General features: G+C 28.5%; 1 protein-coding gene across 2 annotated transcripts in view; it reads left to right on the top strand.

Annotated features, from left to right (window-relative positions):
- Positions 1-16733, top strand: part of LOC107161976 (protein outspread-like) — a 94060-nt gene that overhangs the window by 19439 nt on the left and 57888 nt on the right. For both annotated transcript variants that reach the window (XM_015508635.2, XM_015508637.2), the window contains exon 2: positions 1566-1646. In XM_015508635.2, coding sequence (XP_015364121.2) covers positions 1566-1646 — 81 coding nt within the window. The remainder of the gene's footprint in view (positions 1-1565; positions 1647-16733) is intronic.

Here is a 16733-nt window from a genome sequence, read left to right as displayed (position 1 = left end):
AATCCGTATATGATATAGGTATCTATTGGGATCAACTCCTCAATAATAATATTTAAATCAGTATATTTTATATATTCTCATTAATTTAAAAATGGCTGTATTATTTATAAGATAAATTAATATGAACAGTAATAATAAGCTAATAAGCATACATATTTTAATAATATTCAGATATTATTCGTTATAACTACAGTTTTCTTTTAACGTTCGTTGTATGGAGAAATACATATATATTAACACTATGTTATACTTTTACTTTATACTTCAATGTGGATTTTTGAAAAAATCTTTTTTTCTCTTAGTCATATAATGTAATTTTTGTGTTATAATGAATACCTAGAGGTATATAATATATGTATATATACCTATATCTAAGTCTTAAATCTAAAAGCCTTTAAAAAATTTAAAAGTTCGGAATTTAGCAGTTTGTCGTTAATATTCGTATACCGGATATAAAAATAATATATGCGTATTATTCGGACGTGTTGTTTTTTCATACTATTTGTACATATAAAAAAAATATTTTTTATGTAAAATATACATTTAAAACTCGCTGTGACGATTTTACTGTTCATGCCAACAATACTTTAACACGTAACGGTGCAACTGAATAGGAGTAATTTAATTTTTTTTCACGACCATATTGAAACATGCTTATTAGTTATTGCGCGTCTGGGCGAATAATAAAACAACTGTTTTTTTAATTACTCTGCTGTTAACAACAACATTTGCTAGTTTGGCTCGAACAAAACAATAGTAGCTGTGTATATTGTATCAGGACAGAAAATTACGTCTAATTTTTAGGTATATATTATTATATGATATTATTTTTTCGTTGGTTATTACTGATTTTGTCTTAATATATATTAAATAAGTACATATTTACCATAAACAATAGGGCATAGACGATAGTGTATTAATTAAATTTTTAAGTTTAATAATATATTGTATTTAACGCCATTAAAATTAGAGCAAAACAAGTGTCGAAATCTTTCCTTGTTAAGCTTTTTCTTTCACTAATCCTGTGTGAAATCTAAGAAGTCGTTAAAAATTCTCAGTAATCCATCACACACGACATGCAGGTAACGAATTAGAAGACCTACGAGTATACACCAACATAGTATACTTATATACTATGCTCTAGTACCAAAACCACGGTGTCATTGACTTGTAGGCAAATTATTACCTTTTGACCTGACTATAATTTGAAGAATCTGTATACGGAAGTTATGTTGGTTTTTATATATTTTTATTTAGTTTTTATACGTCAATGGATTGTTTTTGTCAAAATATTTTATAAAATAATGACTAATGTGTAGTTATAAATGATTTTAAATTATAATTATGAAAACGGCGTAAAAACAAACGTATTATCTCGTTATTAGATATAATATCAAACATTATATATTTATTACGGTCTGATTTGTTAAAAACAATTCCTGAAGTAATATTAATTATTCTATCAACTCTATTTAAATATTACGAAATAATGAAATATGTATATCAAAGCGAATGCGATTGTGTAGTTTCGATAATAATGTATAATGTTAAAATTTCTGTTTCAGGCTACAAGGAAGGCTGTGAAATGCGGATATTTATTCGTTGCACCTGGGCGAGACTTTACAAACCCCATCAATCGAACAAAGGTAAATATTTTAGAAAACATTTTTACTTCTACTGTTGTGTATTTACTCATTACTCGAATATAATGTTTTAATAAATTAAAATTTTTACAAATCATTGTTGACTGGAAGATACTAGGTATTTAATTTTATTTAATCCTAGTGAAAATCATTTTACTACTATAGAATATAAATTTCTAAATGTATGTGTATTATTTACTAGATAAGATGATCGAATTTGTTTATTTAAGTGAATATTGTTTTGCTCCATTAATCCCTCGCGAATCAGGTTTTTTACCTGGTAGACATTTTTTCGAATCGCAAAAACCGGTCAATCGGAAATAGTGAAAGTCGTCAATGGTGTTTTCACCTAAGGGATAGATGATATTATTTTGGTTTCTCTTTTTTTTTTTTTTTATCAGAAAGTTTTTGACCATAATTACGTTTTGAATGGAATAAGAAGAGAACTGTTACAACAGTTGATCGTGGTCAGTGTGTGTATATAATTTTAATGGCCTACCATAATAATGCAGTAATGATCACAATTCACAACTTGTTTTTTTTTTACTTCGAGATAATTTTGTTTATTATCATTTTTTCCCTATATATACAGCAGTGTGCATACATCGTTCATAAATATCGTGTGTGAGCTAGTAAAAATTAATGACTGGTACACAACATTATGAACGCAGTAAGAATCTTAATATCTAAAAACTTTTATCTGAGGTCTAATTTGATGGGTTTTTTCGTGTTATCGTGGTTAGCGAAAATTGCTCATTGTTTTCGTAATGTGTCATGGATACCAGCCTATACGTATAGTATAGTTATATTGATGTCACTGTCACTGACTGACTCTGACTACCTTTTAGGCTATGTTGCAGTATAAAAGAACAAATCGTACATTATATTTATTTTAAATTGTATAAGTGCCTACTTAAAGTATTATAAGGTATTAAGCTAAAAAAAATACTTTTTTTTAAAAGTTAACAAACTTGTCGGGTTTTATAAAATAACAAAAACTTGGGTGCAAAAGTAAATTTATTTGATTGAAGATTTAGTTATTATATTTATACTACTTATATGATGATTAATATTTAGTTAGTTTACACTTAATTCAAAAATATATAATTGCAATTTGCATCGATGTGACGATATTGCATCTATACTGTTTAATTTTATAAATCATTAAAACTATTTGTAATTAAATAAACTTTTTTTAAATCTAATGGCCTATGCTACGTAGAATATTTTCACCAATAAAAAAAATCATTTAAATGTTTTATTTATAGATATAAATAACTGTAGTATTGGGCTTCGTAAATTGATTATTATTGCACTAGATGTGATGAGAGTTTATAGTATTTTATATTGTTGCCATTCACTATTTAGAATATATTGAAAAATTATATTGTTTGGTAAATATATTGTTTGCTTAAAATATTATTAAAGCTATATAATTTCACTTCTTCGTGAGTATGTATAGTTCTTCAGATGCTGTGCTTTTGTGATTAAAAAAAATTTTAAATAACATAGGTAATACTATATTACGTAGGTATATATGATAAGAGTACCTTAAGATTTTTTTGGTTGAAAAATATATTATATCTTTTTATTTTCCATTTAAACTACTGTCGAAACAACATCGATTATATATTTCATATGCATAACAATTTACTTGCTTATATTATTATTGTATACTATATTGGACATTTTTTAGATTTATTCAATTATTTTTTGTTCAAATCAAGAAACCATTTTTAAAATCAACTAGGTATATATCGTTTAATCTATCGAGCACGTACACATCGCCTGATCGTTGTAACGCGTTGTGCGTATTAATATCGTATTTTAGTTCAAGACAGACCTGTGTAAAACATAATATTATATATTTATATGACAAATAGTGAGTAGGTATATATAATATACTAAATGAACTGCAGTGCAGAAGAGACATAAAGGGTAAAAAATATATACATATACTATTATCACGAAATCGTCCGATAGTTGCTGGACGTCTACAGGGAGTTGTCGTTTCAAGAGGAGATTATATTAATGCGTTTTATCGAAAAATTGTAGACACTTATTTTTCATTCTCACATCATATACAACCGTTTTTCCGTTTTCCTGTCTGTCTGAATAAATGTAGAAAATAGCTGGAAAACGCACACGGCCTTCTAAGTTCTCTGCAGTATATTACGTTTATACAAAAAATGTTATAAAAGCTCTGCAATTATTGCTTATTATGTATTTGAAATTCGCTGAGACTTCGTCGTCGTACTGACGTGTAAGTCGTGTGTTAATGGTACTCCTCCGGTGACCGATACACCCGCTGTCATCATGTTTTATATTTATAAACTCTCGCCCAGAACACGCGTTCCAGCCACCACTTAAGACAACGCGCACATCCTGTATAGTATAGTATACATATAATCATATAATATTATTATATGTTAGGTACTCAGTATGATATATATATATATATATATATATATATATATATATATTTATATACTCACAATGTTGTACGTATACACGTTTTGTTGTTGTTGTATTCCTATACCAGGAGTATAAGAACAGAAACAGGATGGGTATACGTGTTCGTCACGTAGTATTGTTATTAACGGAAGACGACCGTAGTAGAAAAAATTAACGGTCAAAAAATAAGGAAAATAATATATACGATGAAAAAAAAACTCCAAACACGGGTAGTGGCTGGAGTCAAAGACAACGACAGCGACAACAGCGACGTGACTTCGGCCACCAGTCAAGCCGAACAAGCACGTAACAGATGATCCTTTTTTTATATCTATAATCACACAATATATATTATATTATAGTATATAAATTTCGTTGTTGATGAATTTTTTTTTGTAGAAACAATACAAATTTACTGAATGTTCATGTTTCTATTTATTTTTTGCTACTAGAAATATCAGTAAAAAAAAAAATTATATTATATTATATCTAAATAGGTAGGTATATTTCTTGATATAATACACTTACCTATTATAAATGGTATATTTACTATTTATTAGTATGATTTTCATATCTAAAATTGTATACAATACTTATATTAATTAATATTTCTATAGGTTAGTAGTATTATTATATCACGATTTACATAATCGCATATTAATGATATCTAAATTCTAAGGAACGGATTTAAAAGATCTATAAAACATAGCTTTCCTTAAAAAAGTTTTTTAAATTATTTGGAACATAGAGAAATATATTTTGTCATTATTTAAACTCTTATCTTATTTTCACCCTGAAATTTGTACCCGTAAAAACATAATTTTTTATAGAAATAGAAGTAGGTATGGTAATAATATTTTATTTTTTCTTATGGAATGAACTTTAACTATATTCGTATAAAAAGTTATTCATTCTTGTACAAAAAATACTTAATAACAGAAAAATGTAAAAAAATGCAAAATTTAAGTTATATTTTTTAATTCTTTGATAGGTATATGAAATGAACTTTTATGTTTGGAAAACAATGTTTATGGAAATTCAGAAAAAAAATGTAATTTACATTCAAATCCATTCCCAAGTGATAAGTAAATATTTTAAACAAACAAGTTTTTTTATAACAATTTATTTCTAATAATATTTTGTAATTTACCATCTCTAAAGCATTGTGTCATCAGTCGGTTATGATACTTTAGTAATTAAAATACATTTAAGTATACTGATTGAGTATATACTGATTATGGAAAATAAAAAAAAATTCTGATAATCCATTTATTATATGTGAATATTTTTAATCATTTGAATTTGTTTGCATGAAAAATATGTATTTTCATTTGTAGTAGACGTTTTTAGTGATTCTCTTCTAAACAGAGCCTGCGCTTCGCAACAAATATCACACCGTCGTCGTTGGATTTGGAATATACCCGTTTGTTTTATCTTTTCTAATATGATGTAATATCATATAGCAACAACGCCCTTTATTGTGTGTATGTATGTGTATATGTAAAATTTTTCCTTTTCATCATTAGACATATATAATAAATAATGATAATAGTAACATGAAATACAATAATAATGATCAGTATACGCGGGGACGGTGTATTGTCTTTCCTAGTGGGCGTCGCTGTAAGGACAGTGTGCGGTGCGTGCCTATCCCGACAAAACTTGTATACATAATATTATCATACAACGCCGATTGAACGGTCGTCGTCGTTGTCAAATAATAGTGTATACCTACTATAATATAGTGTATAGGTAAATCGACGTTACCAAATGAGGATGGCTCGCGTGCGCATAGGGCACACACTTTTATATAGACGGGTGGTAAACGTCATCATTGGCGTTACGTGCATTTCGCATTGTTGTGCCGCGTGGGCTTGACTAGGCCAAGTGGCCTAGCCCCCCTTTTTGGCGTACGATGTGTGACGAAGGCCAGATCCACACAGGATAAATATTTATAGATCGATATAAATAATACAATGATGTTGAAATAAAAAGATGTTAACTATTATTATATGTATATTATACGTTAGTTTATATGAGATTTTATTTAAGATGACTTTGAAAGTTTTTTGGTTGAAATATATTGTTAAGTTTTACTTGAGCATAACCTATTAGGTACAGGTAAGAAAATAAAACTGATGGAGTTAGGATTGTTGCACAGGGTAAAAAGTAAACATATAATAAATTATATTCTGTGAAACTTAAAAGATACATGTATCATATCACGCAGCTTACACCGATAATTAATTTAATATTATATATTCGTAGAAAAATAAAGTAGGTGTATAAGTAGATATGTTTATGAAGGAAGTGTATCGTAATAAAACACATTTTTATTACGTGAATGTGTCAAAACTCGAAACTATATAAAATATAATACTTATGTACTTATTGCACTTTTAGTATCTATATATATTATATATCCATAAGGTGACCCATATCACTCGTTAATTTTCTCCGTTATACCCTAAATACAGATCAGCATCGTGTCTAATCAGTGTCGATGGTGCACCATGGTATAAATACGCGTAGATAATGGTGTCTTGTTAATATAATATGTAAAGGATTATGGTTTGATCGGTGCAATGGCTGCATGCATTATTGTATTATGTATTGGTGCGTACTTATACTTTTTTTATATTATAACGCGTTTATGCATTTATGTATGACATGAATATAATGGCTTATCGATTTGACCGTGTGTAGCGGTAGATCAGAGCTGGTGGAAAGGAAACATGTAGGTATACTAGGTATAGTATAGGTAGGTAGTAGTGTAGTTATATATAGGTATATACTTTCACCGTGCGCGTTCGGGATAAGAGACCTTCGGCGGCCGATCGATTTAATCGCGATTTCTGCATAAAACGCGGAAAATGCATGAATTGTCGAAATGGTATGAAAAAACGCATTGAAATACACATACATATACATATTATGTAAACCAATGGCGTTACGGTATTTTCGTTTTACTGCGGCAACATGCAGAGCGGCTACCACGTCTTGAGCACAATCAGAAAGCCGCGTATAGTGGAACCGATAAATTCGAATCATACGTCATCATTGTTTTATCTTGGTGGCCGGTAGTAATATAAGTGTCAAATGATGGACCTGTTATATTGAGATGAGTTTGTTAATAACGTTTATCGTTTATACGTTATTATGTTATACCCAAGAAAATACGAAATTCGATTATATATATAGGTATATTACATACGAATTTTAATGTATGTATATATTGTAAATCACTAAATTGGATTTATTATAATATAGTGTAATACTACTGGTAGGTACTTGTACCGTATATTACAAGTGAAGCAAAGATTTTTCACACGCATAAAAACTATCCTTCTACGTATACGTATACATGTGAAGGATAAATACTGCAAAAAACCGTGTGTAGAACATAATATTGTAATCAGGCATTCGAAATATTAACGATGAGTAGACTGCAGTCGTGTCTGTACAGTGTACACTTATCTAGGTAGATATACGTAGGTATTAAATATTAATGCGTATTATATGATATGGTTGCGCAGGTATTGACGGTATCGTCAAACGGATTCGTAATTTTAACGGTTAGATTTTATGTTATAATATACATTACTTCAAGCAATCAAGATTTAGCATTGTTTTTGAATCAGTAATATAAAAAAAGGATATTTCTATAGTATTTAATATCATATGATATATTGATGATTTCTTTCCAAAGTATTTTAAAATTCAGTAATTCCAATTTACTAGGGTAGCACGTAAAATGAATAAGTATCTAGTCTTGTAATTGGATTTAACTATAGACCTGGTGGTGTTTATGTCATTTAGGTGATTTTCTTTCTGTACTTCGTGCGTACATTTACACTATATTACCCGCGATGTTAAGGACAGCCGCTTGAAGTGGATTTACACGTCAAGTAACCTGTCATCAGATCGTACCCATAAACTCGTACATTCATTAAATTTCCTTGGGATTTTTTTTCGCACTTGGAATTTCAAACTTAAACATTTTTCCGAGTCATCACGCCTTACAGCCAAAGTATTTTATATTATATTTCATCGACCTTGATACTAGTTTGGTGTTGTGTTATTATACTAACAATTTGTTAACGATTTTGTAACGCACGATTCGTTCACGTTTTATTGTTGTTGTTATTATTACTTTTTTTCAAACCGGTAATTAAAGTGTAATTTGCCCTGAGCTAACAGGCAGTGGTGTCCATAACATATAGTAGTAGTAAAGGTAACATGTATTTAATATGTCCTTGAAAATTCAGATAAACATTGATGATACACGCGTATCTTTTTTTCTGTGATAGCAGGAGTGTCGGGTTTTTAAATATTTATTTTCACAATAAAGTCGTAAAGTAAACTACACGTTCGTATCAGACTCATAATCTTCTCGTGACCTATAACTATATTTCAAGAAAAAACTATATCAATTTATTGTTTTATTAAAAATTATAATATTACGAATAATAAAAAGAATAAAAAGAAATATCTGATATTTTTTTGTATTATGATTTATGATGATCAATACTTATATTTATAATTCATATTCTATATACTGTACATAATAATGAACAATTGATCATTAAATAGTCGATACATTATAGTTTATATATATACCTATTGGTATACATTTAATTCATCTCAATTGTTATTTGTCAATATAAATACTTATGGAGTATACAAGAGTTTTGAAAGTTAATAAAAATTGATAATTATTATTGCCACTAATTGGTAATATATTATTATTTATTATTATATATCATGAGAAAAAATATTGCCTATACAAGTATAAAAAAAAAAAATTATACCTATTTTATTTTTAATCGATGTTTTTAATTACACTAATGCGTATTACTAATGTATAATATATGCTATAGTATATGAGTTAGACCTAAACAACAAAGTATAAATTTAAATGTTTTCTGGTTCTCACGTTTAATTATACAGCATATTATAGGTACTTTAAATAATTAAAATAATTATTTATTTCTGCTACCTCTGGTAGTAGAAACGAAGCATTTAATTACAGAAGTATGGAATCAAATTAATAAAAAAATATTGTTTTTGTTTTTACGCTTGATTATTAACGTGTATTATATAATAACAACTCAACATATTTTGGTACTTACTAAATTTAGTTAGGCATATGTTGTACCTAAACTTGTAATACCAATTAAGCCATAAACAAATATAATATTATTCATATGCACATATTATAAGATGATACAAGATGATCCATCTAACTGTTTTTACAATCATTAATTGTTTCGAAAAGTTTTAATTTTTTTTTTTTTTTATTAATTTTGATGCGATTGAAAAACTATGTTTTTGAAAAAATTGTATTTTCTATCATTATCATATTTTAAATTATTTACATAATATATTTTTAATTTTATATTTCTACTATGTTTTTTCGGAGTATTTGGCCAAAATCTGACCATAATGATTATCCAATCAAACAATTTAAAGCATGAGATACTAAAAAGATTCAAATGGTCATTTCGTCTTAAACAATTTATTTAAGTCAAGAATACTTTTAAAGAAGCAAAAATTTTAGTTATACATTACGCTAATAAGATCTTTAGTATTGTATGGAGCTCAATATTTGACTGGAAGGAAAACCGAGGAGTAAAGACTGAGGGGTTTTTTAAGAAAATATTAAGAAGAATATAATATGAACCCTGTCTTGGCCCAAAAATTGAAAAATTGAGTAAAAGGCATATCGTTATGTTATTTATATAATAGATATTTATATAATAAATTATATAAAAAGAAAAAAAACTGAAATGGGTAGGTCACATGTGGAGGAACCTGAATCTAAGACAGAGTTTTACAAGAGAATCCGTGAGGAAAAAGACCTTTAGGAAAACGCCAAAATCGATGGCAGGATATTGTGTAAAAAGCGATATTGTAGACTTTACCCGCATGAAGATTAACATTTAATGTTGACGAAAAATAGTGAAGGATGGGGACAGTTATGTTTGGATGTGTGACCTAAGTGACCGTTAATGAAAATACATTACCAAAATACTCAAAACTGTATAGCCTTGGAATATAAAATTTAAAATGTTGTCATTCAGAAAATAACAAAATGATAACGATAAAAAAAGTCAACACTTTTCAAATTAATCAATGTAAATTCTTAATTGGAACACCCTAACTATGCTGCATTTGTATAGAATTACATTTCATGTGCGAGATTAAAATGAAGAAATACTTTTGAGATAATATTAAATTGATTAACGAAACAAATAGTTATAATATTATGGAATATTATGTTAAGTTCAATAAATAAAAATTATGTAATTTACATATTTAATTTGCAATATAGCTGTTCGGAAATATAGATTTTCAATTCCATATTGTTACCATAAATTATTATGCTGACAGCTGTTAATTTCTATGAAATAATTGCTACTACATTTTGTAATTAATACTATGTATCTGTGCTTTACACATTACACTGCATACCATGACCTTCAAATTTATGATCAAACTGATTCTTTATAGATTTCAACTTACTCATTGGACATCGCTTTATTCGTATAATTAAAAAGTATTTATTAAGTTACTGCTTGTTTTTAACATTATGAAAACCACCTCAAATCATTCTTCTTATAATTTTATTGCATCGAAGATGTTAGACAATTTATAGGTATACGTGTACGTAATAATTTAATAATATTGTTTTATTATATTTTAATTTCATATGTTTAAATTTGCATTTATAATAATATTGGTATGTAGGCGTGACGAGTTCAAGATGAGAGTGGGAAATAATAGTTATAACTTTTAATAATAAGTAGGTCGGAGGCAGATTGCGTTAAATTTGATTTTCATATTATACATCGAGGAGTGCTTGAAAACGGAAGTTACATAGCTGGAAAAAGGGAGATTAATCGCTGTGAAAGATTAAAACATCAGCTGGTATAAAAGGTGTGCACAATTAGGTCATGTATGCATATGTGCATGTAAAATAATATAGTATATAATACTAAGTAAGCCATATTAAACTGTAGATTTATGACATTTATAATATATTTATACACTTATGATGTAATAAAAATAATTTAAAATTACGAATCACTGTTCTTGTAGACAGATTTTACCCTTTTTTTCTGCATTTTTAATAAAATAAAAAAAGGTGGGTACCGCGCTGTTGTACACTAGATGTTATCTGAGTCAATGAATAGGTCGTGTTAAGTTTAAATTTAATGATAAAAAATCATTGTGTATGAAAAACGGTTCTGAGCGGCATCCGTATATAGTCTGTCAGCCTATATGATATATATATACCTATATATGATATTTCTAATATATTTTTAGTTAAATTTTTTTGGTAACACTTAAATATTTATGAGATAACTTTATAAGAAACTTTATTTTAAATTTTCAACAATTATTTATAATTTATAAATATGTCAAAATTCATTGAAATCATAAAAAATTGCAAATTAAGTACCTACGTATGAGAACATTTTTTCGTTGACAGTTATATAAAAACTAATGAAAATCAAAAATTTTTCATGCCTATAAAATACTAATAGAATAAAAAAAAGGTCAAAATATTTTTAAAATTATACAACGTATATGGATTTTAATAGCATAAACATTAGGTAAACATTTCAAGTATCTATTTAACTTACATCTATTCGTTAGTTGTTTTTAAGTTACATCTATGCATAAAATCGATTTTGTCCTAAACTGGTTTAGTTTTATAAATATACTGAAAATGTTCTATTTTGACCTTTTGAAAACACCAGCTAGATTCACTTTGCCACCAGAAAAGTTACTGAAGTTGGAAATTGATGCATTATTTTGACTATTTGTTGCTTATGTAACTGTGTAAGTACACATTACACAGACTAAAAAAATACATATCATTGTAAAATTAATAGATTCATCTCTCCGCTCAGAATCTAAAATAAAAGTATGACGTTCGGCATTTAAAGTATTGGCTAAAGAAGCTTCTGCAACCATAATGATAGTTTTTGGTTAACTTCTGAAATTAAAATTAATATACTATTGTAATATTTAATGAATAACGAACAATATTATATATTAATAGACCTGTATCTATAGTTTTCAATATTCAATTCCAATGTTTTAATTTCCATATTTATTTTCTATTGTGAAATTCTATATTTAGACATAATATATATATTATGCTCTCTACGAACTCCCGAAGCTATATAACTGCAGTTATATTATATGAATAGCAAAACCAATCAATGTTAGTGTAATTAAAATTTAAAAAATCTATTAAGTCTTATTTATTTTGTTAGATTAAAAGAACCGCTACTATATTCTACATATCATTATAATATGTAGTACTGTTCGAATTCTATTACCAATGCCACATAGTATGTACATTATACCTATATTTATATATTATGCTTAGGTACAACCGCGGCCACCCGTGGACCTCTGCACTATTTCTCTGGTGTTATCAATCCAATATCATTATCGAAAACCGCATGTGTACATAATAATACGCGTTCACAAAAGAGCGAATATGATGGCCGATTTGTTTTATTATTATTATTTTTCTATTCTTTACATATATACGTTGGAATGGACTTGACCCGCACATACAAGTGTATGAGAATAAACAATCATCTCACCGCCAAATGGGTTCATCGTCCTCGAGTCAATTCACATATCATATCATGTAATAATTTTCGTTGGCCAGTTATTTGAGGTACGCTTCGTATCCCGATCGATCGATATATTTTTTCACTTCCGTTCCAACCTCATAATCTACACACGTTGATAAAACTGCAGCTTGAAAATAATTTAGTTAGGTACTCCAAAACGTTTTTAGATTTTAAACGGAATGGTATTATAGTTTTACAATAATATGTGTTAGTTAAAAAAAAAATTAATTTTGACCGTTGCTGTCATCGCTTTTTGGAGTAGTAATAGTGAATCAATTCTCAGATTTAATAGTGTTTTTTTGGTAGAAAAACTGTAGACATATTAGCATTTTATGGAATTTAGAAATAACGTTATTTTCAAAATATTTCTGTGCTATTTATAGTAATTTTAAATTGTAATTATTTTAAATATTTATGTATAATAATTGATAAATTTGTTATTCGTAAGTAAAAGCTTTTTCCTATTATGTAAATAATATTATTTTTATATAAAATTGCATTTGAAATTTATTTAGACCAATTTTATACTATGACTATTATGAGCATATCATAGTTTTATACTAGTAACTAATAATAATAATAATAATAATAAAAATTTACCATGACCATTTTCACACCATTTCATGGTAAGTACTTGGTATTGGCTTTATAAATTAAGAATAATAATGTATGCTATTATGTTATAATAATTACTAATAGTCAGTTCGGTGCCGACCGTCGTAGAGTAAACACGCATGTTACTCCTTATCGTTACCCGATAGCGTAATGCGTTTTATATTCAATTACTTGCTTGTTGCGTAACTATATACGCGGCCATTCGATATGTATCGAAATAACACGCACAATAAACGCAATCTATCGTCATCTCTGTCTTCTCCAACAACTGACGAAAAGAAAAGCAAAATTTTTGTCACCCCAAATAGGTTTGCCGCCCTCGAGGATGGCACAACTTCCGAACCAGAGGTATTCAGTCCACCCCCAGTTACAGATGAGCTACTAGTTCAAGGGGATAATTCAAAGAAAACGTCTACTCAACCGACCAGCGACGGATCTAGCCACAGCGCTCCGACAATCTACATTAAAAATGTCACTAACTTCTCAAAGCTCAAGTATGATATTATTTCCATTTTGGGCCCAGACGCAGTTACCTTTAAGTCTTCTATGGCATTCATAACGATTCGTTCGGCCAATTACAATATTTTTGCTAATGCTGCGTCTATTCTTAATAAGAGCCGTGTGTCTTTTCACACACACACGCCTCAACATTTACGTCCAATTCAAGCTGTAGTCCGCCACTTACACTACTCCACTCCCACCGAGGATATCAAGACAGTCCTTGATGAATTGGGATTTTCTGTCCTTAACGTTAGCAATATTCAGAATAAAAAAACAAAGGCACCGTTGCCACTATTCTTAATCAACCTTGAACCAAAGGAACATAATTTAGAAATATTTCAAGTAACTAAGTTATTAAACTCCATAGTTATAATCGAAAAGCCCAGAAAATCTCGCCAACCTCCCCAATGCAAAAAATGTCAAATGTACGGACATACTCGTAACTGGTGTAACCATCAACCACGTTGCGTCAAATGCAGTGAAAACCACCCCACTGTGGAATGCACCAAATCTCGTGCCACACCGGCCAAGTGCGTACTTTGTTCCGGCGCTCATACCGCCAACTATAGAGGCTGCCCAGCCTTCAAGCAGGAAAAAAAATATTATCTCAAGAGGCGCCTTGCACGAAAAATGAATAACACAGATAATAATGATACACCGGTTCCTCCAGCAGTCCCTCTGGCGGCCAACATTCCAACCGAACCTCCTCCTATCAAACCGAAAAACTACGCAGAAGCAACGAAAAATCACAACACGAATGGTTCATCTCCACCCATCTCAACCATTTTGTCCAACTTTATTTCCAATCTAAACGCAATTATTAGTCCTCTTATCTCCCTGCTAACCACAGTCCTCAATTCACTTCTAACTAAAGTTGCTTAGTTGTTATTATTTATCATTGTTAACAATAATCACCTCATTATGTTTTTATCTTATCTTTTTTCTCTCTATTATTTTATATATTCTAAAACTATTATTAACATTATATTCATACTAATGTTATCGTTTAAATTGTACACACAAATTCTATTTATCGTTTTAATCTAATTGTCGAACTATAATAGTTTTATTGCTGATGGTTCTAAAATAAAAAAAAAAAAAAAAAAAATTACTAATAGGAAAATAAATTATTCATTATAGTAACCTAACCTATAATATCATATAAAAATAATATGAAATATCCTTAGAAATATGGAGGTTTACTGACGAACTGTCTCCGCTCAGAACCGTAGTTTTTCATTTGTAATGATTCATTATTGAAATTAAATTTAACACACTATTACGATGTTTTTATTCAATTTTGAGTACTTACGTATTTTTATGGTATATATTAATGCATAATGTTAATAAATGGGAATTTCACAAATCAAATTAGTTCAAATAGTTTGAATAGATGGGAATTACATAATATGATTCAGCATTGTAGTTTAAAACTTTTTTAATCTAAAAAAAAAAATGAAACTAAATGAAACCAATGAGTAGGATGTCGATTATTGAGTGTCTATATTTTAGATTCTATCGAATTATTTATACGATTTTATGTATTATGCAGCTGTGTATGACGCAGTCGTTTTAAAAATTCAATACACATGTAAATATTAATACTTATATGATATGTATACGTAAAATGAGATCAGGCTGTTAAAAATTTAAATGGTTTTAAATCGTCACCAATTAACAAATTCAATACTTTTAGTAGAGTTGTAATTTTTGTTCATTTACATACTAAGTTTGGTATTAATATTTTATAAGTTGATTGTCAATTCTGTTGTTTCTCGAGATCATTCGAATTTATAGGTACTATTTTAAGTCTATGATTTTTTACACGTGTATATCAAGCAATTACTGTTAAGATTTCCTGTTAGAAATCTTGTTCATAACTTATTATTACGAGTAAAATTTACGGAGCGTAAGATATATGTTAAATCGTAATGACATAAAATCGATTGAGAAACTTTTTTATCACACTGCACTGAGACTACAAAAAACACGAAACTGGTAAATTGCCAAGAAATATCAGTTAACTTAACTTTGATTACAAAATCGATATATTAAGAAACATGATGTATTGAATTAAGGATTGAGATGTTAACAATATTGTAATTGCGTTAATTTTGCGCTTCTATATGACATCCCGGTTTTAATTTACCTTCATTTATATGGTGTCCGATGTCAGATTTTGCAGGTAATTATGCTCGTTTACAATATAAATTACTAAGACATTATAACTAAATTAATGTTTTTCAATAAATTTAGTATTTCTAGTAAAAACGTTATTTAATTGTATAATGACTGTTGATAGGGTATATATTTTTTAAGATAACTTGAGAAAAACTTTACAACACTGAAAGTTTATTCAGTATGTGTCTAAATCAACTAGTTGACGTGCATCCACTTATTGTGACAAGCATAATATAAATTATAGACACTTGTTTTTTCTAGTATCTTAAAAAAGTGTACTATATTTTGGCATGTGTCCACTACACGTTATAATAGTTACCTACTAGTAAGTTTTTTGCGATACTCAGGTTTTAATTAGTCATTACGGCTAAGCGTAAAATGAAGCTTCTCTTTCTTTCCGATACATAATATAGAATATTATTATAGGTATCTGCATGTTTGCCATAGCCTCGAACATCCGTCCATTTGGTTCAAATGCAATATACAATAATATGTGACTGGGATTTCATATTAGGGCTGCTTAAGTGCTTCCATACTAAAATACAATGTATCTATACGGAATATGACTACCTACGAGTTTTTTCTTTGTGTGTATGTGCACCGTGTTTTTTTTAAAGTAAAAATCATGTCTATCGTTGTTGCTGGTTGGTGGTTACCTATTTACTATACTGTCTTCGAC

This window comes from Diuraphis noxia, unplaced genomic scaffold, assembly GCF_037042655.1.
Source record: "Diuraphis noxia isolate RWA-SAM2 unplaced genomic scaffold, SU_Dnox_SAM2 contig0008, whole genome shotgun sequence".
Lineage (NCBI taxonomy): Eukaryota > Metazoa > Arthropoda > Insecta > Hemiptera > Aphididae > Diuraphis > Diuraphis noxia.
The sequence above is the reverse complement of the archived record's forward strand: the minus strand, read 5'-3'. Positions and strand labels throughout refer to the sequence as shown.